Source organism: Cherax quadricarinatus, chromosome 94 (assembly GCF_038502225.1).
Source record: "Cherax quadricarinatus isolate ZL_2023a chromosome 94, ASM3850222v1, whole genome shotgun sequence".
Lineage (NCBI taxonomy): Eukaryota > Metazoa > Arthropoda > Malacostraca > Decapoda > Parastacidae > Cherax > Cherax quadricarinatus.
In genome coordinates, this window is record NC_091385.1 from 7,492,531 (window position 1) to 7,512,458 (window position 19,928).

Genomic DNA, 19,928 nt, shown 5'->3' on the forward strand with positions numbered 1-19,928 from the left:
ATCTTTCATCACCTAATCTTTTTGTTATCCTCATAACCTTACTCTTTCCTGTATTCACCTTTAATTTTCTTCTTTTGCACACCCTACCAAATTCATCCACCAATCTCTGCAACTTCTCTTCAGAATCTCCCAAGAGCACAGTGTCATCAGCAAAGAGCAGCTGTGACAACTCCCACTTTGTGTGTGATTCTTTATCTTTTAACTCCACGCCTCTTGTCAAGACCCTCGCATTTACTTCTCTTACAACCCCATCTATAAATATATTAAACAACCACGGTGACATCACACATCCTTGTCTAAGGCCTACTTTTACTGTGAAATAATTTCCCTCTTTCCTACATACTTTAACTTGAGCCTCACTATCCTCGTAAAAACTCTTCACTGCTTTCAGTAACCTACCTCCTACACCATACACTTGCAACATCTGCCACATTGCCCCCCTATCCACCCTGTCATACGCCTTTTCCAAATCCATAAATGCCACAAAGACCTCTTTAGCCTTATCTAAATACTGTTCACTTATATGTTTCACTGTAAACACCTGGTCCACACACCCCCTACCTTTCCTAAAGCCTCCTTGTTCATCTGCTATCCTATTCTCCGTCTTACTCTTAATTCTTTCAATTATAACTCTACCATACACTTTACCAGGTATACTCAACAGACTTATCCCCCTATAATTTTTGCACTCTTTTATCTCCTTTGCCTTTATACAAAGGAACTATGCATGCTCTCTGCCAATCCCTAGGTACCTTACCCTCTTCCATACATTTATTAAATAATTGCACCAACCACTTCAAAACTATATCCCCACCTGCTTTTAACATTTCTATCTTTATCCCATCAATCCCAGCTGCCTTACCCCCTTTCATTTTACCTACTGCCTCACGAACTTCCCCCACACTCACAACTGGCTCTTCCTCACTCCTACAAGATGTTATTCCTCCTTGCCCTATACACGAAATCACAGCTTCCCTATCTTCATCAACATTTAACAATTCCTCAAAATATTCCCTCCATCTTCCCAATACCTCTAACTCTCCATTTAATAACTCTCCTCTCCTATTTTTAACTGACAAATCCATTTACTCTCTAGGCTTTCTTAACTTGTTAATCTCACTCCAAAACTTTTTCTTATTTTCAACAAAATTTGTTGATAACATCTCACCCACTCTCTCATTTGCTCTCTTTTTACATTGCTTCACCACTCTCTTAACCTCTCTCTTTTTCTCCATATACTCTTCCCTCCTTGCATCACTTCTACTTTGTAAAAACTTCTCATATGCTAACTTTTTCTCCCTTACTACTCTCTTTACATCATCATTCCACCAATCGCTCCTCTTCCCTCCTGCACCCACTTTCCTGTAACCACAAACTTCTGCTGAACACTCTAACACTACATTTTTAAACCTACCCCATACCTCTTCGACCCCATTGCCTATGCTCTCATTAGCCCATCTATCCTCCAATAGCTGTTTATATCTTACCCTAACTGCCTCCTCTTTTAGTTTATAAACCTTCACCTCTCTCTTCCCTGATGCTTCTATTCTCCTTGTATCCCATCTACCTTTTACTCTCAGTGTAGCTACAACTAGGAAGTGATCTGATGTATCTGTGGCCCCTCTATAAACATGTACATCCTGAAGTCTACTCAACAGTCTTTTATCTACCAATACATAATCCAACAAACTACTGTCATTTCGCCCTACATCATATCTTGTATACTTATTTATCCTCTTTTTCTTAAAATATGTATTACCTATAACTAAACCCCTTTCTATACAAAGTTCAATCAAAGGGCTCCCATTATCATTTACACCTGGCACCCCAAACTTACCTACCACACCCTCTCTAAAAGTTTCTCCTACTTTAGCATTCAGGTCCCCTACCACAATTACTCTCTCACTTGGTTCAAAGGCTCCTATACATACACTTAACATCTCCCAAAATCTCTCTCTCTCCTCTGCATTCCTCTCTTCTCCAGGTGCATACACGCTTATTATGACCCACTTCTCGCATCCAACCTTTACTTTAATCCACATAATTCTTGAATTTACACATTCATATTCTCTTTTCTCCTTCCATAACTGATCATTTAACATTACTGCTACCCCTTCCTTTGCTCTAACTCTCTCAGATACTCCAGATTTAATCCCATTTATTTCCCCCCACTGAAACTCTCCTACCCCCTTCAGCTTTGTTTCGCTTAGAGCCAGGACATCCAACTTCTTTTCATTCATAACATCAGCAATCATCTGTTTCTTGTCATTCGCACTACATCCACGCACATTTCAGCATCCCAGTTTTATAAAGTTTTACTTCTTCTCTTTTTTAGTAAATGTCTACAGGAGAAGGGGTTACTAGCCCATTGCTCCCGGCATTTTAGTCGCCTCATACGACACGCATGGCTTACGGAGGAAAGATTCTTTTCCACTTCCCCATGGACAATAGAAGAAATAAAAAAGAACAAGAGCTATTTAGAAAAAGGAGAAAAACCTAGATGTATGTATATATATATATGCATGTGCGTGTCTGTGAAGTGTGACCAAAGTGTAAGTAGGAGTAGCAAGATATCCCTGTTATCTAGCGTGTTTATGAGACAGAAAAAGAAACCAGCAATCCTTCCATCATGCAAAACAGTTACAGGTTTTTGTTTCACAGTCATCTGGCAGGACGGTAGTACTTCCCTGGGTTAGTCTACTCAAAATACACCTGCATACTAGTGGCTTTCTTTGTGATTAACAGTATTTTATGGCTTGTAAACTAGTGTAAAGCACCCTTCTGGCAAGACAGTGATGGAGTGAATGATGGTGAAAGTTTTTCTTTTTCGGGCCACCCTGCCCTGGTGGGAATCGGCCAGTGTGATAATAATAAAAAAATAATAAACTACATTTTGTATACTACACAAAGAAATAAATTTTGTTAGATTATATTTCTTTTGGATGATCTTGCCTCTGTGGGAGTTGGGTAATGTATTAAGAGATTACTATAATAGACGTATATTTTCAGGTGTTGACTGGGCTGTTGCGTCGAGCTGACCACTCCGAGGCCGCCCGAAAACTTCCCCTGGGCATCCTGCCTCTCGGAAATACCAACACTTCCACTGCAGCTATATGGGGGTTTAGAGGAAACCCTGAGCCACGACATCTGGCCGAAGCAACGATGGCAATAGTTGAAGATATCAGACGTCCTCTAGATGTAATGGAAATAACTCCATTACAGGTGTGAATATCTTGAGTACATGTGCTCCTCAACTTACAATGGGATTATGTTCCGACAAACCCATCGTCGGTTGAATATGAAAACGATGTGCTAAATACACAAGTAAATAAATAACTGCTGTCACTAAATAAGTAAAAATACAAATAATTACTAAAACTAAATACCAGTATTGAAAAGTAAAAAATTAATACAAGTTATGGACTTGCCGCCATCATGCTGGGTAATTATCTTCAGTTTCATCTAAGCTTTTTTCATCTCCAAGCTTTTGCATCATCATAAAGTCGAACTATTGTAAGTCAAGGAGCACCTGTACGTAATATTATTTTTATAACTAATTATAGCTTTAAAATTATATAAAAGATTATTTAGTCTTATTCCTCTTAAAACAAATGTGTAATGTCTGAGTATCTTTGTTGGTTGTAATGTTTCTTCAACCATTGGCTTTTTCAATCCAATAGAGAGAGAGTAAATACAGGAGACGGTCAAAGAAGTGGAGAGGCAGTTTTAAAGTGTTCAGTCCCTCATCCTTGTTAGATGTTTATTCACTAATCCTTGTTAGGTGTTTAGTTCCTCATCCTCACTGGTGTTCAGTCCTCATCCTTGTTAGGTGTTCAGTCCCTTAGCCTTGTTAGGTGTTATTCCCTCATTCTTGTTTGATGTTTAGTCCCTCATCCTTGTTAGGTGTTCAGTCCCTCAGTCTTGTTAGGTGTTCAGTCCCTCAACCTTGTTAGGTGTTTAGTCCCTCATCCTTGAGGGACTGAACACCTATCAATTCTGAGGGACTGGATACTTCAAATTACCTTTTCGCTTTTCCACCATCTCCAGTATTTATTCTCTGAATTGGATTGAAAAAGTCACTGACTAACATAACACTATTCTTTGATAATCAGCATTGGTGTGCAGTGTCTGTTTCTATCCAGACAGGCAGCTGGTTAGTAATTTATATTGAATATACTTTCTCAGTTAAGTCACTTTGCCCTAGTGGAAAATGGCAGATATTTTTCTTTCAACACACCGGCCGTATCCCACCAAGGCAGGGTGGCCCAAGAAGAAAAACGAAAGTTTCTCTTTTAAATTTAGTAATTTATACGGGAGAAGGGGTTACTAGCCCCTTGCTCCCGGCATTTTAGTCGCCGGTGGTCTGGTGGCTAAAGCTCCCGCTTCACACACGGAGGGCCCGGGTTCGATTCCCGGCGGGTGGAAATTCCGACACGTTTCCTTACACCTATTGTCCTGTTCACCTAGCAGCAAATAGGTACCTGGGTGTTAGTCGACTGGTGTGGGTCGCATCCTGGGGGACAAGATTAAGGACCCCAATGGAAATAAGTTAGACAGTCCTCAATGACGCACTGACTTTCTTGGGTTATCCTGGGTGGCAAACCCTCCGGGGTTAAAAATCCGAACGAAATCTTATCTTATCTCTTATCTTAACCCTTTGACTGTCGCGGCCGTATATATACGTTTGCGAGGTACCGTGTTTGACGTATATATACTCATAAATTCTAGCGGCTTCAAATCAGGTAGGAGAAAGCTAGTAGGCCCACATGTGAGAGAATGGGTCTGTGTGGTCAGTGTGCACCACATAAAAAAAATCCTGGAGCACGCAGTGCATAATGAGAAAAAAAAAACTCCGACCGTTTTTTTTAATTAAAATGCCGACTTTGTGGTCTATTTTCGTATAGTATTTGTGGTTGTATTCTCGTTTTCTTGGTCTCATTTGATAGAATGGAAACTATATTATAGAAATGGAGGTGATTTTGATTAATTTTACTATAAAAAGAACCTGGAAATGGAGCACAAAGTACAGGAAATGTTTGATTTTTGCCGATGTTCAAAAGTGAACAAATGATGTCATTGTCCAATAAATGTCCAAATAGCCATTCTAATACGCAGTCATGAATGGGTTGATGTAATTTTTACAATTATTACAGTATTGCAGTAGTCTGCATAACAGTAAATCTTCTATTTTTTGTTTGAATAAAATTTCAAAATAAAAAGCAAGAGTAATATCACAGGGACCTGGAGACATGACTGATGAACAAAGAAAATGTTATTTTAGAGCCAGGAATGTCTGCATTGTTCATTCTGGACCTTATTTTGAAATTGTCGTATTTTTTAATTTTCGTGAAATTGGCCAAATTGCAAATTTCTGACCATGCTATTGGGTAGTTGAAATCGGTAAATGGGCAGTTTCTTGTACTCAATCGATAGAAAAAATAGAGTTCTGAAGAAATAGTTATGAGTTTGGTTGACTGGAATAACGGAATTAGCCGAAAATAGGGCTCAAAGTGGGCGAAATTGCCGATTTTTAAATATCGCCGAAGTCGCTAACTTCGCGAGAGCGTAATTCCGTCAGTTTTCCATCAAATTTCGTTTTTTTGGTGTCTTTACAATCGGGAAAAGATTCTCTATCATTTCATAAGAAAAAATAATTTTTTTTTTTTCGAATATTTTGCGACACCAGAAGCAACTTCAGGATTTGGCCCTTCGACAGTCAAAGGGTTAACACGCATGGCTTACAGAGGAAGAATTCTGTTCCACTTCCCCATGGAGATAAGAGGAAATAAACAAGAACAAGAACTAGAAAGAAAATAGAAGAATACCTAGAGGTGTGTGTATATATATGCTTGTACATGTATGTGTAGTGTGACCTAAGTGTAAGTAGAAGTAGCAAGATGTACCTGAAATCTTGCATGTTTATGAGACAGACAAAAGACACTAGCAGTCCTACCATCATGTAAAACAGTTACAGGTTTTCGTTGCACACTCACTTGGCAGGACGGTAGTATCTCCCTGGGCGGTTGCTGTTTACCATCCTACTACCTAGGAAAATGGCAGATATTTTTTTATTTTTTATTATCACACTGGCCGACTCCCACCAAGGCAGGGTGGCCCGATAAAGAAAAACTTTCACCATCATTCACTCCATCACCGTCTTGCCAGAAGGGTGCCTTACACCACAGTTTTTAAACTGCAACATTAACACCCCTCCTTCAGAGTGCAGGCACTGTACTTCCCATCTCCAGGACGCAAGTCCGGCCTGCCGGTTTCCCTGAACCCCTTCATAAATGTTACGTTGCTCACACTCCAACAGCACGTCAAGTATTAAAAACCATTTGTCTCCATTCAATGGCAGATATATAAAATTCAAAAGAATAAGTCACAGAACTAATGGCTGGGGCAGTTCACAGGTTACTCGCTTTGTACAGGAAACTTTAGACAGTGTTTGTCTCCAACCAATTTTGATTTTATAATGGTCTTTCAAATCAGTTTTGATTTGACAATGGTGTTTCAAATCTCCATAGGGAAGTGAAACGGAATTCTTGCTCTGTAAGCCATGCATGTCGTTAGAGGCTACTAAAATGCCGGGAGCAAGAGGCTAGTAACCCCTTCCCCTGTATAAATTACTAAATTTAAAGAGAAAATCTTCAGGTTTTTTCTTTAGGTCACCCAGCCTTGGTGGGACATGGCCAGTTCTTTTAAAAGAAAAAAGTTTCAAATAAATTTTGACTTGATAATTGTGTTTCAAACCAATTTTGATGGTATAATGGTCCAGGATGGACAAAAATTTTGTCTGATATTTCTTTTTCAAGTTATGGGTTAGTTGTAAAAATCATATACTATTTTATATAATTGACTAGACCTTCTTTCCCAGAGTGTAGAGGAAGGAGAATCCCCATCTAAGCCTGTTTATGCAGCCTCCATGCTGGAGTGGGGAGCGTATAGAGACGCAGTAGATAGAAAAGATGTCTATTGGTACTGGTCCTTCTTAAAGAAATACATGACTTATGTATTTTCCAGCTATAAAGGTAATTATTTAATCATGATGTGGTCATGGTAATTTGTTAGTCAAGAAACAGGGAAGTCTCTCTTCATGCCCTTGTGGGTAAATTAGTGTTTGCTTACTGTTGCTGGGTATCAGTGATTACCGATCTTTGGTGTGCTGATGTATGATATCTGGATTCAGATTCAGATTTTTGGTTTCTTTAATGCAGTACACAGATAATGTAGTTTACATGTAATAAAATATTGTGAGATACAAAAGAAAGCTAGTAATATGCAATTCATTTTGGGCAGACTAATCCTCATGCTTGATGACTACTACAGAACTAGACCGTCTTATTAGTGCTGGGTATTGTTGATTAAGCAACCTCTAGTATACCAGTGAACCTGCATAGACAATCTCTGGCTTAGTGCTGTATTCCTGTGGAACTGCAGCTGCCTTTACCACTGTTATATAATTTTGGTTAAGCATCCGCTGCTTTATCGAAGCTAAAGTTTTTCACCCAGTTTAAAAAAAAAATATCAGTAGGATCCTAGGATAACAGAATTCTTCCTCCGTAGGCCATGCGTGTCATAAGAGGCGTCTAAAATGCTCGGAGCAAGGGGCTAGTAACACCCCTTCTCCTGTGTAATAATAATAATAATATTTATTTCTACAAGTACAGTGGACCCTCGGCTAATGAAAGCATCATCTAATGTTAAATCCGCCTAACGAAGCATTTGAGCGTAAAAATTTTGGCCCAGCCAACAGTGAAAAACTCACCCAATGTGATTCGTCCGGTATGCGTCCACATGTGGCCCGAGCGCGCCTCAGCTGTCCAGTGTGTGCCAGTGTTTACAAGCCAGCCAGTGTGGTTGCATCCATGCATACATTCAGTACATTTTATATTACCCCAGTGTTTTTAGTGGTTGTAACTATAAAATAAGTCACCATGGGCCCCAAGAAAGCTTCTAGTGCCAACCCTGTGGTAAAAAGGGTAAGAATTAGTATGGAATTGAAAAAAGAGATTAAGGAAATGTGTGCAAATTGGGTTGAACTGCATCCTTTATGGATGAAAATCACCCTAACACAGCTATTGCAAGCCGTGCTTGTGACTGTTACAATGACAATGTTGTGGCCCATTTTAGGCAAATCTTAAAGGAACGTGAGGTACAGAGCTCTATGGACAGATTTGTTGTGCGACAGAGGTCCAGTGACTCTCAAACTGGTCCTAGTGGCATTAAAAGAAGGGCAGTAACCTCAGAAAAGGACTTGCTACCTCAAATCCTCATGGAAGGGGATTCCCCTTCCAAAAATTAATAACATCCATCATCTCCCCTCCTCCTATCCCATCAGTCATCACTAGAGCTTCAGTAAAGGTAAGTGTCATGTATTCTTTATTTAGTACAGTAGTAATTGTGCATGTCTTCTTCTTTTTGTGTGAAGGAAAATGTCTATTTCATGCGGTAATTTTTTTTTTTTCATACTTTGGGGTGTAAGGAATGGATTAATTTGATTTCCATTATTTCTTATGGGGAAAATTAATTCAGCTAATGATAATTTCGTCTAACGATGAGCTCTCTGGAACGGATTAATATCGTTAGCCGAGGGTCCACTGTACATGTGCAAGGTATACAGGCCTAGTTGATATAGAAAGCCACTTGTTATGCAGAGCATTTTGGACAAATTAGGTCAGTTTTGTCCCGGGATGCGTCCGGCACCAGTCCACTAACACCCAGGTACACCTTTTACTGATGGATGAACGTAGACAACCAGCATAAAGAAACACGCCCAATGTTTCAACCCTTGCCGGGAATTGAACCCAGACCCTCATGATGTGATGTGAGAGCTTTTGCCACCAGGCCACAAGCCACCTTATGTTACTAACTTTATAAAGAGAAACTTTCATTTTTTCTTTTTGGGCCACCCTGCCTTGGTGAGTTACAGCCAGTTTGTTAAAAGAAGTACATGTATCCTGTTATGTCGAATAATGTCGTAGTTCTCTATGATTCTGACATCATTTGCTGACTATTCCTCAAGACATCAGTGATGTACTGAATGTCTGTCAGGTCACAGACCGGGCCGCGGGGGCGTTGACCCCTGAAACCCTCTCCAGGTATACTCTCCAGGAACTTAAGTCAGTTCTGTTTGCAGGTGACACAGCTTTTGTCACCTTGCATTTAGATCTTGTTCTCAGCAACATTGTTAATAATGCACTTACAAGGATATCTACCTGGATGACAATCAACAAACTCACACTCACTGTTGATAGCACCTACACACGACTTGCTTGCTGTGGGTTCAAGTCTCGCCCATTCCGTGAATTATTTGCAATCGTGTTATTACACTTTCATGAGTCGCTACGAAAATCACTCACTACGAAAGCAAAAGACTTGGCAGACGATGCAACATCCCCCCAATGAAAAGCAGGGGTGTCACTAGCATGTTAAGAGACCATACAATAAGTGTCAGGGGCCCGAGACTGTTCAACTGCCTCCCAGCATACATAAGGGGGATTACCAACAGACCCCTGGCAGTCTTCAAGCTGGCACTGGACAAGCACCTAAAGTCGGTTCCTGACCAGCCGGGCTGTGGCTCGTACGTTGGTTTGCGTGCAGCCAGCAGTAACAGTCTGGTTGATCAGGCTCTGATCCACCAGGAGGCCTGGTCACAGACCGGGCCGCGGGGGCGTTGACCCCCCGGAACTCTCTCCAGGTAAACTCCAGTCACCTACATAGTGTTTGGTAATTAAGCTGAAAATATTCAGTTGAACATAAAGCTAGAGTCCAAAAAATCATAAATTATCATCAGTTTCGATTAAAATTGATAATCAGCATATTTTAGCTACGAAATGAAGTATGTTAGATAATGCCTCCATCTGCTCTGAAATGTCAAAATATGCAATAATAATAATAATAATAATAGTAATAATAGATTTTTGTAGACTTTAAATGTGATTTTTTAAAATGTGAAATAATCCACACATTGCAAGGCAATTTGAGGGAAAATTCTTTAGTATATACCTTAATAGCAAACTAAGAATTGATACTCATATTTGGCACATATCTATAAAAAAATTTTAAAATAGTGGGCATCCTTGCAAAAGAATGTTATGTTCTTTAACCCTTAAACTGTCCAAACGTAGATCTATGTTTTTTCAACGTTTGAAAGTATGTAAAAAACGTAGATCTATTTTATTTTATATTTGAAAGCGTGTAAAAAAAACTTTGATCTACGTTTTTTTTTTTTTATATATTTGAAAATACGTAAACAAACGTAGATCTACTTTTGGAGCACTACGCATGGGAACGTAGATCTATGTTTGGACAGTTTAAGGGTTAAACACCATTACTCACTAATCTATTTTGACCTCACTTATCCTCTGCGGTGGAGGATCTGCATCAGTTCATCACCTAAAACAGTAACTAGACAAAGCATTTATTCTTAGAATGTTCACTTAGGCTCAAGACAACATTCAACTCCACTATTTTGAAGTTTAAATTTGCTTAAGAACCAAAACATCCACTTAATACAGCACATACTACTTGTACAGGACACTCATTACAAATGTTAATACAGTCCTGAGTCTCTTCTTGGAGAGCTGCAGCAAAATACAGGTACAATACAGGCAAAGTAACATTTATGAAAGGATTCGGGGAAACCAGTTAGATGGACTCGAGTCCTGGAGGTGGGAAGTATAGTGCTTACAGTCTTCGGAGAGTTGTTGCAGTTTTTGAAATATAGTATCGGCACGCCCCTGGAAAGACAGTGATGGAGTGAGTGATCATGAAAGTATTTCTTCTTTTTTGGGTCACCCTGCCTCAGTGGGAAACAACCAGTTTGTTAATAAACAAAAAAAAACAAGTAGCAAACATTTCTTGTTGACATGCCATGAGTTTAACTTAACCTTGGTAGGAATCCCATACCAAAAACTGGCCCAAAATTACTACAAACCCTATTAGAAAATTCTGAAACTTCACTATCTACCAACTGTAACACAATTACATATTGTTAAAAACAACCTCCGCCATTTGATGCAAATTTACATCTATCAGATAATAGTCAGGTACAGTGCATGTAATGCAACCTTATCCAGATACCAGTCAATATTCATATTTAATCACTTTTTGTTACTACTGTATTTCTAACAGGAATTGTTATAACTAAAATTGTCAGGTACAATTTTGTGTTTGTATATCTTCATACAGTATTTTTGTATTTGTTATCAATGTTATACAGTACCAACGAGATGAAGAATTGGACGCCTGCAACATCTAGGTATCTTTACTTGCAGATGTTTTGTGAAACGTGTAGAAGTAAAGACACCCAGACGTTGTGCATGTCTAATTCTTCCTTTTTGTGTTTGGATCTCTAAATAACCAGTTACAAATAAATTTGATTAATTTGCAGAAGTTCCAATATGTGATTAACATGCCTGAGCATTTCAGGCAGACTTATCCTAATTCTTACAGAATACTTAAAGCTAGGCATAGGTTATAGAGTTAGCTGGACTTGAGTCCTGGAGGTGGGAAGCACAGTACCTGTACTCTGAGGGAAAGGTTTGGGATATTTGCTGTTTTGAGGAACATCTAAACTGTCATATCTGTGTGCCTCTGGCAAGATAGTGATAGTGTGAATGATAGTGAAAGTGTTTCAATTTTGCGTCACCCTGCCTTGGTGGGAGACGGCCATCGTGTTCAAAATTCAAATTTCTTCGCAAAGTTCACAATGTGTGATCCTTCTTTTCCTCAACTCATTGGCCGTCTCCCATCAAGGCAGGGTGACCCAAAAAAGAAAGAAACTCTCGCCATCATTCAACACTTTCACTTTCACCATCATTCACTCATAATCACAGTGATAGTTTAAATGTCACTTCAAACAGCCAATATCCCAAACCTCTCCTTTAAAGTGCAGGCATTGTACTTCCCACCTCCAGGACTCAAATCCAGCTAACCGGTTTCCCTGAGTCCCTTCACAAAGTGTATACAGGAGAAGGGGTCACTAGCTCCATGCTCCTGGCATTTTAGTTGCCTCTTATGATACGCATGGCTTACAGAGGAAGAATTCTGTTCCACTTCCCCATGTAGATAAGACGAAATAAACAAGAACAAGAACTAGTAAGAAAATAGAAGAAAACCCAGAGGGCTGTGTGTGTGTGTGTGTGTATATACATATATGCTTGTACATGTATGTGTAGTGTGACCTAAGTGTAAGTATAAGTAGCAAGACGTACCTGAAATCTTGCATGTTTATGAGACAGGAAAAAGACACCAGCAATCCTACCATCATGTAAAATAATTACAGGCTTTCATTTTACACTCACTTGGCAGGATGGTAGTACCTCCGTGGGTGGTTGCTGTCTACCAAGCTACTTAATTACTTATAATTATCATTGCATTTAGCAATACCTTCATATGCCCTGATTATTTTAAAGTTAATCTTGAAATAATTTAACTTTGTCTGTTTTTTAACAAGTCGGCCATCTCCCACCAAGGCAGGGTGACCCAAAAAGAAAGAAAATCACCAAAAAGAAAGAAAATCCCCAAAAAGAAAATACTTTCATCATCATTCAGCTCTTTCACCTCACTCACACATAATCACTTTTTGCAGAGGTGCTCAGAACACAACAGTTTAGAAGCATACACATATAAAGATACACAACATATCCCTCCAAACTGCCAATATCCCAAACCCCTCCTTTAAAGTGCGGGCATTGTACTTCCCATTTCCAGGACTCAAGTCCGACTATAAGAAAATAACCGGTTTCCCTGAATCCCTTCACTAAATATTACCCTGCTCACACTCCAACAGCTCGTCAGGTCCCAAATACCATTCGTCTCCATTCACTCCATTCAACTTTGTCTGTATAATGTCAAATTGTTTTTTAGGTCTTGAGTTTTACTCTGCCCAAAATGCTGTGTATAACTAGACACTTTTCAAAATGTATCAAATACAAATTATTTTTTAATAATTACATTTATTTTTAAAATAAAATGTTTATTTCTTTGGAAAATGAAAAAACTTTTCATCTGTTGCTAAAATAAACAAATGTTATTAACTTGAGTCTGAGGTCAGAATTGAGTCAGCACTTCAGGAGTTGTAATCAGTGTATTTTTAAGGCAGTGTTAAGAATCGAGCAGTTTTAACAATTGATTTATTTGCATATGTTCAATTGCAGTTAGTAATACCTAAAATACCTAAGCATTTTTAACTATAACAGAACTATGACCTGAGCATTTTTAAGACTATAACAGAACTATAACCTGAGCATTTTTAAGACTATAACAGAGCAACACTCTGTTATAGTCTTAACATATGCACATGCTGCTCAGTTAATTATTGCTATATTAGTCTTAACATAGGCTAAAGTTTGCCCAAAATCCTCTGTATACTAAGGGGCTTTTAACAGACACCTAAATGTTGCCCATCTCTATACAAACATTGTATTGTGATGAGATAAAGACTCTGATCTTTAATTGTCACAGTTTTCCATCATTAATCAGATTACATGAAAATAGATTCCTAACTTTTTTTTTATATATATACCCCCAGAAATCATTGTGTTAGGGTAATCATGATTCTGGATTTAAATTTGGCATACTTACTAGCAAATTTGGGACATAGCATTAGTCTACTGTTATGAGTAGGATTTCAATTTAAAAATTATGTACATACAGTGGACCCCCGGTTAACGATATTTTTTCACTCCATAAGTATGTTCAGGTGCCAGTACTGACCGAATTTATTCCCATTAGGAATATTGTGAAGTAGATTAGTCCATTTCAGACCCCCAAACATACACGTACAAACGCACTTACATAAATACACTTACATAATTGGTCGCATTCGGAGGTAATCGTTATGCGGGGGTCCACTGTATTTTGTATTTTCTCCATGGGGAAGTGGAACATAATTCTTCCTCCATAAGCCATGCGTGTCGTAACAGGCGACTAAAATGCCGGGAGCAAGGGGCTAGTAACCCCTTCTCCTGTACATATTATTAAATTTAACAGGAGAAACTTTTGTATTTTCTTTTGGGCCGCCCCGGCTCTGTGGGATACGGCCGGTATGTTGAAAGAAGAATATCTTTGTATAATATAAAAATGCATTTTTATTTTATTTTTGCTGATGATTATCTCTTCCGGTTAGTGCACTGTCAACTGTTTTAAATTCCCATCTAACTCTCAGCATTATTATATCATTGATATACAATACTGACTAGCGTCTGAATTACACACATGCACAACACCTAGGTATCTTTATTTTCAATGTGTCACCGCCCATTGGCTTTATCAGTTCAGTAGATTATTCGGTACAGGAGGACCTTGCTAATAGAGCAGTTTTCAGTTATACCCATTCTTCATTTATCCAGACTTCCTACAATAAATACTTTTTACGGTGGGAGACGGCCGACTTGTTGAAAAAAAAAAAAAAGTGTACTGTATATGCATTTTTTAGGCCTTGCTCTATTTCTCACTTAATATACAATAGTGTAAACATGATGTCGGACTTACATATACATTTGAAAGTGAAAAAGAAAAAAGTTTCACTTTACAGCAGTAGCCCTGCTGTATAAGTGGGGTCCTCCTGTATATGGACGAGAGTAGATGATGGTTTCTTCATCTTCTGTGTATCTCTGTATTGAATTGAAAATGCCACCAGTTGACAAAATGTCTTCAAAATGAAGATAATACGCAGGTGTTGCACATGTTTAATTCATCTAATCTCAACATCCCTATCCTTCTTCAATAACGTTGAATTTATCCTAAAAGTACTTTTTTACTTTATTTTATTGTAATTGTCTTGCATGTTCTTTGTTTAAGTCAGAAAATTTAAGAATACCATGGTTTCCACTACGATTTGAAATATTTCTGGCTTCCAGATATTACATGGGACTGTGCAGCAGAGGTGGAATATTCTGTTCCTTGCTCGGGTTGCTCTCGATGTCGTGTAAATATCGACCAAGAGAACACCCAGAGGAACAGTGCTGCTGAAACTCCTCGAAGATGGTGGATGGCATATATCCCCAAAGCCAAACCAGTGGTAGGAAGGAAATCAGGTAAACATAAGAGGTGTACATTCTGGGTGTGCTAGGTAAGCGCTGCACGCAGGGGTGGATCTACTTTGAAACTAACGGAGCTTAAGCTTCAAGGCCCCTAATCCTGGAGGGGCCCCATAAGTGACTGTAGTCCATGTTAAAAAATTTTGGGTCTACTGTATGAGAAAGGGTTGCAAAGGGGCCCCCCCATAACACTTCTAGCTTCAGGGCCCCAAAAATGGAGGTCTGCCACTGGCAGCACACCCACCAGTGATGGTAAATTCATCATACATATTAAGCTCTGGAGCAAGGGGCTAGTAACCCCTAATCCTATATACATTACTAAATTTAAAGGGGAAAGCTTATAGTGTTTTTCTTTTTTAGGTCACCTGGCCTCAGTGGGATACAGCCGGTTTGTTAAAAAAAAAAATATTAAGCTCACTCAATAATATAATCGTGGATCATAATGGGAAACTAATTTTTCTGTGTCCCCCTGTTATAACATATTGTGGCAGTTTGTATGTTTATTTTTGAGTAATACTTATGCCAGAGTAATAAGTCCAGCACGGTAACACTGCACACGCCCTGTGACAATAACCACTATACACCACACACGCCCTGTGACAATAACCACTATACACCACACACACCCTGTGACAATAACCACTATACACCACACACGCCCTGTGACAATAACCACTATACACCACACGCCCTGTGACAATAACCACTATACACCACACACACCCTGTGACAATAACCACTATACACCACACACGCCCTGTGACAATAACCACTATACACCACACGCCCTGTGACAATAACCACTATACACCACACACACCCTGTGACAATAACCACTATACACCACACACGCCCTGTGACAATAACCACTATACACCACACACACCCTGTGACAATAACCACTATACACCACACACACCCTGTGACAATAACCACTATACACCACACACACCCTGTGACAATAACCACTATACACCACACACACCCTGTGACAATAACCACTATACACCACACACACCCTGTGACAATAACCACTATACACCACACACGCCCTGTGACAATAACCACTATACACCACACACACCCTGTGACAATAACCACTATACACCACACACACCCTGTGACAATAACCACTATACACCACACACACCCTGTGACAATAACCACTATACACCACACACGCCCTGTGACAATAACCACTATACACCACACACACCCTGTGACAATAACCACTATACACCACTGGTAAACTTTATAAAATATATAATTGCCAATGCACATTTGGTTCATCTTACAAAAATCACTTCTTGTAGAAATTTTCCTGTCATTATTATATTTTGTAGGGCCATACAACCCATGAGGAATGGGAGGTATTCAGGTTTACTCTAAGGAAGGGGAGGGTAGCTCTAATTCCCTGAATCAAGAGCTCTTCCCTAAAATCGATTCCCTCCCGTTCCCCTTCAAAAAATTTAGCTTTCTGCTTCAGTACAACACTTGCCATGTTTCATACAGATGAAGAAAAAATTGACTACAGCAGTATAATTAATGAAGAATGTGGAGTAATGCACAAGACGACCTTCAATAATATCTGCGATGTTACAGTGTCAACAAGAAATACACCACAGTCATTGGATGTTCCCAGTTATGCACTCTCACTAAAAACAGGTAACAATTTGCTGTTTATTTTTAAACCCATTCTGAGTTTTTTTTTTTTAAGATGAACCTTAATTTTCATTTTTTTAACACATCGGTCATCATTCACCAGCTTTGAAAATGGCATAAAATACAAACGAGTTGAAAATTTAGACATGGCTGCAACAGTTGGGTATCTTCATTGTTGAAAAGTTTCGCCTACACAGTAGACTTCTTCAGTCAGATACAGAGGCAGCAGTGTAGTAGTGAAATAAAGATGATGTAATCAGTCCATCAACCTTGGAGAAAAGTACAGTGGACCCCCGGTTAACGATATTTTTTCACTCCAGAAGTATGTTCAGGTGCCAGTACCGACCGAATTTGTTCCCATAAGAAATATTGTGAAGTAGATTAGTCCATTTCAGACCCCCAAACATACACGTACAAACGCACTTACATAAATACACTTACATAATTGGTCACATTCGGAGGTAATCGTTATGCGGGGGTCCACTGTATTTGAGGTGGACAGTCCCTCGGCCTGGAGGAAAGTTCAGCTCTATGGTCTGAAACAATATTGTACATTGTCTTTATTTCACTACTACACCTGCTGCCTCTGTATTTGACTGAAGAAACCTGTGTAAGCAAAAGGTTTCATCAATAAAGATACCCAACTGTTGCACATCTGTCTTAATCTTCATCTTTTACCAAGGTTGTGTGACTCTAAAGAGGGTAAATACATTCAGTGTCATCCATTAAATGTTTACCATGCTTGCTGACCTCACAGTTCAGATGACCCTCTGAACTGCAATATCCTCATACCTCCTTCAGACTTCAGGTGCTGCTGAAGAGGATCCTCAAGTAGAAATAGAAATATTCAGTTTTGTTTTAATTGTCGATTTTCAAAATTAGGATTTTTTTTTTTTTTTTTTTTTTTTTTTTTTTGAGTGACTGGTGAATGTTCCATTAGACAAATAACCCGCACTTGGAGAGAGAAGCTTATGACAGTATTTCAGTCTGACTTGGACCATTTACAAGTTGGGTTATTTGTGTATTGTTCCAGTCATGGTATTGTGCTTTTTTTTGTTCCAAATGTCCTGTTATATTAAAATTTCTGTACTTTAATTGCAGCATTTGTTTTGTATAATACATTCATCTTTCCTTGGGAAAACAGGTGTATCTTGCTACTTCTACTTACACTTAGGCCACACTACACGTGTATGTATGTACAAGCGTATGTACAGCCTCTCCTCACTTAGTGACGTACTCGTTTACAGACAACTCGGACTTATGAAGGGCTGTCTGACCAGTATACATATCTATATAGTGTATATTTGAGCTGATTTCCTCTATTCTGTTTATTACAATATACATTACACTACTATATAAACATTTAAAAATACAGTGGACCCCCGCATAACGATTACCTCCAAATGCGACCAATTATGTAAGTGTATTTATGTAAGTGCGTTTGTACGTGTATGTTTGGGGGTCTGAAAGGAATAATCTACTTCACAATATTCCTTATGGGAATAAATTCGGTCAGTACTGGCACCTGAACATACTTATGAAGTGAAAAAATATCGTTAACCGGGGGTCCACTGTATACCAGAAATGTTATAAATGGTGCAAAGGTGACATTCAGACAATACCAAAGATATTTGACACAAGCCTACTACCATTATAGTATGCTCCTCACTTAGCGATGAATTCGTTTACTGATGAGGTCTTAGGAATGGAACTCTGTCGTTAAGTGAGGAGAGGCTGTATACCCACTCATCTGGGTTTTCTTCTACAGTGGAACCTCAAATATCGAACTTTGTTCGGTCCAGAAGGCTGTTCGAGTGCCTTTACCGAATGAATTTATTCCCATCAGGAATAATGTAAATTAGATTAGTCCATTTCAGACCCTCAAAAATACACTTATAAAAGCACTTACAAAAATACACTTACATAATTGGTTGTGTTGGGAGCAGTTTGATTTTTGAGGTTCCACTCTATTTTCTTACTAGTTCTTGTTTATTTCCTCTTATCTCCATGAGGAAGTGGAACAGAATTCTTCCTCCGTAAGCCGTGCGTGTTGTAAGAGGCGACTAAAACATTGGGAGCAAGGGGCTTGTGACTCCTTCTCTTGTATACATTACTAGAGTTAAAACAAGAAAAACTTGTGTTTTTCTTCTTAGGTCGCCCTGCCTCAGTGGGATACATCCAGTTTGTTGAAAAAAGTTATCTTTGCATGCATTAACATTAGTGCTTTTTTATAATTTTCTCCAGATTTACAGATGCACCATATTTTAACAGTGGTTGTTTAATGCTTTCTTTGTCATGGTATTAGAAGACATGAATAAAAAGCTTTTACTTACACTTAGGTCACACTACACATACATGTACAAGCATATATATACACACCCCTCTGGGTTTTCTTCTATTTTCTTTCTAGTTCTTGTTCTTGTTTATTTCCTCTTATCTCCATGGGGAAGTGGAACAGAATTCTTCCTCTGTAAGCCATGCGTGTCGTAAGAGGCGACTAAAATGCCGGGAGCAAGGGGCTAGTAACCCCTTCTCCTGTATATATTACTAAATTTAAAAGGAGAAACTTCAGTTTTTTGTTTTGGGCCGCCCCACCTCAGTGGGATACGGCTGGTACGTTGAAAGAAGAAAGAAGAAGAATAAAAAGCACAGTACAATGACTGGAACAGTACACAAATAATCTGCACCTGAGAAGATGAAACTTGTGAAGATGTTTCAATCTGACTTGGGCTATTAGCTAGTCACACACAAGCACAAAGGGAAGGGAGCTAGTATATATAATGGTCCAAGTTAGACCGAAACATCATTGTAAGTTTTATCCTCTTATGTACGAATTACAGTGGTACCTTGACTTGTGAGTGACCCAACTTGCGAGTTTTCTGAGTTACGAGCCGTCGCTTGATCGATATTTTGCTTTGAGTTGCAAGCCAAAATCCGAGTTATGAGCGAGCTTCAGATATGCCACCACTTGCAGGAGAGAGGAAATATCAAAAACCTTGATAATATCCTGTGTATACCATCATTTCAATTTTGATACCACTGGTAGTGTCATCCTGCCAGAATGTTCTATAACGTATGCCTCTAAGTAAAGAGAAACAATTCTGGAACATGTGTAATACATATTCGGCATGCCGGCTGGCTGGCTGGCTGATTTGCTTCGGCTGTCTCTATCTCCTTCTGTCTGTCTGTATCTTCCTCTGTCTCTGTCTGTCTCTATCT

The 19,928-nt window shown here is 39.0% G+C and overlaps 1 protein-coding gene across 4 annotated transcripts in view; it reads left to right on the forward strand.

Annotated features, from left to right (window-relative positions):
* Nucleotides 1–19,928, forward strand: part of Mulk (acylglycerol kinase-like protein Mulk) — a 1,060,681-nt gene that overhangs the window by 1,019,850 nt on the left and 20,903 nt on the right. For all 4 annotated transcript variants that reach the window (XM_070104743.1, XM_053794306.2, XM_053794308.2 and 1 more), the window contains 4 exons: nucleotides 3,010–3,222; nucleotides 6,878–7,031; nucleotides 14,868–15,044; nucleotides 16,560–16,712. In XM_070104743.1, coding sequence (XP_069960844.1) covers nucleotides 3,010–3,222; nucleotides 6,878–7,031; nucleotides 14,868–15,044; nucleotides 16,560–16,712 — 697 coding nt within the window. The remainder of the gene's footprint in view (nucleotides 1–3,009; nucleotides 3,223–6,877; nucleotides 7,032–14,867; nucleotides 15,045–16,559; nucleotides 16,713–19,928) is intronic.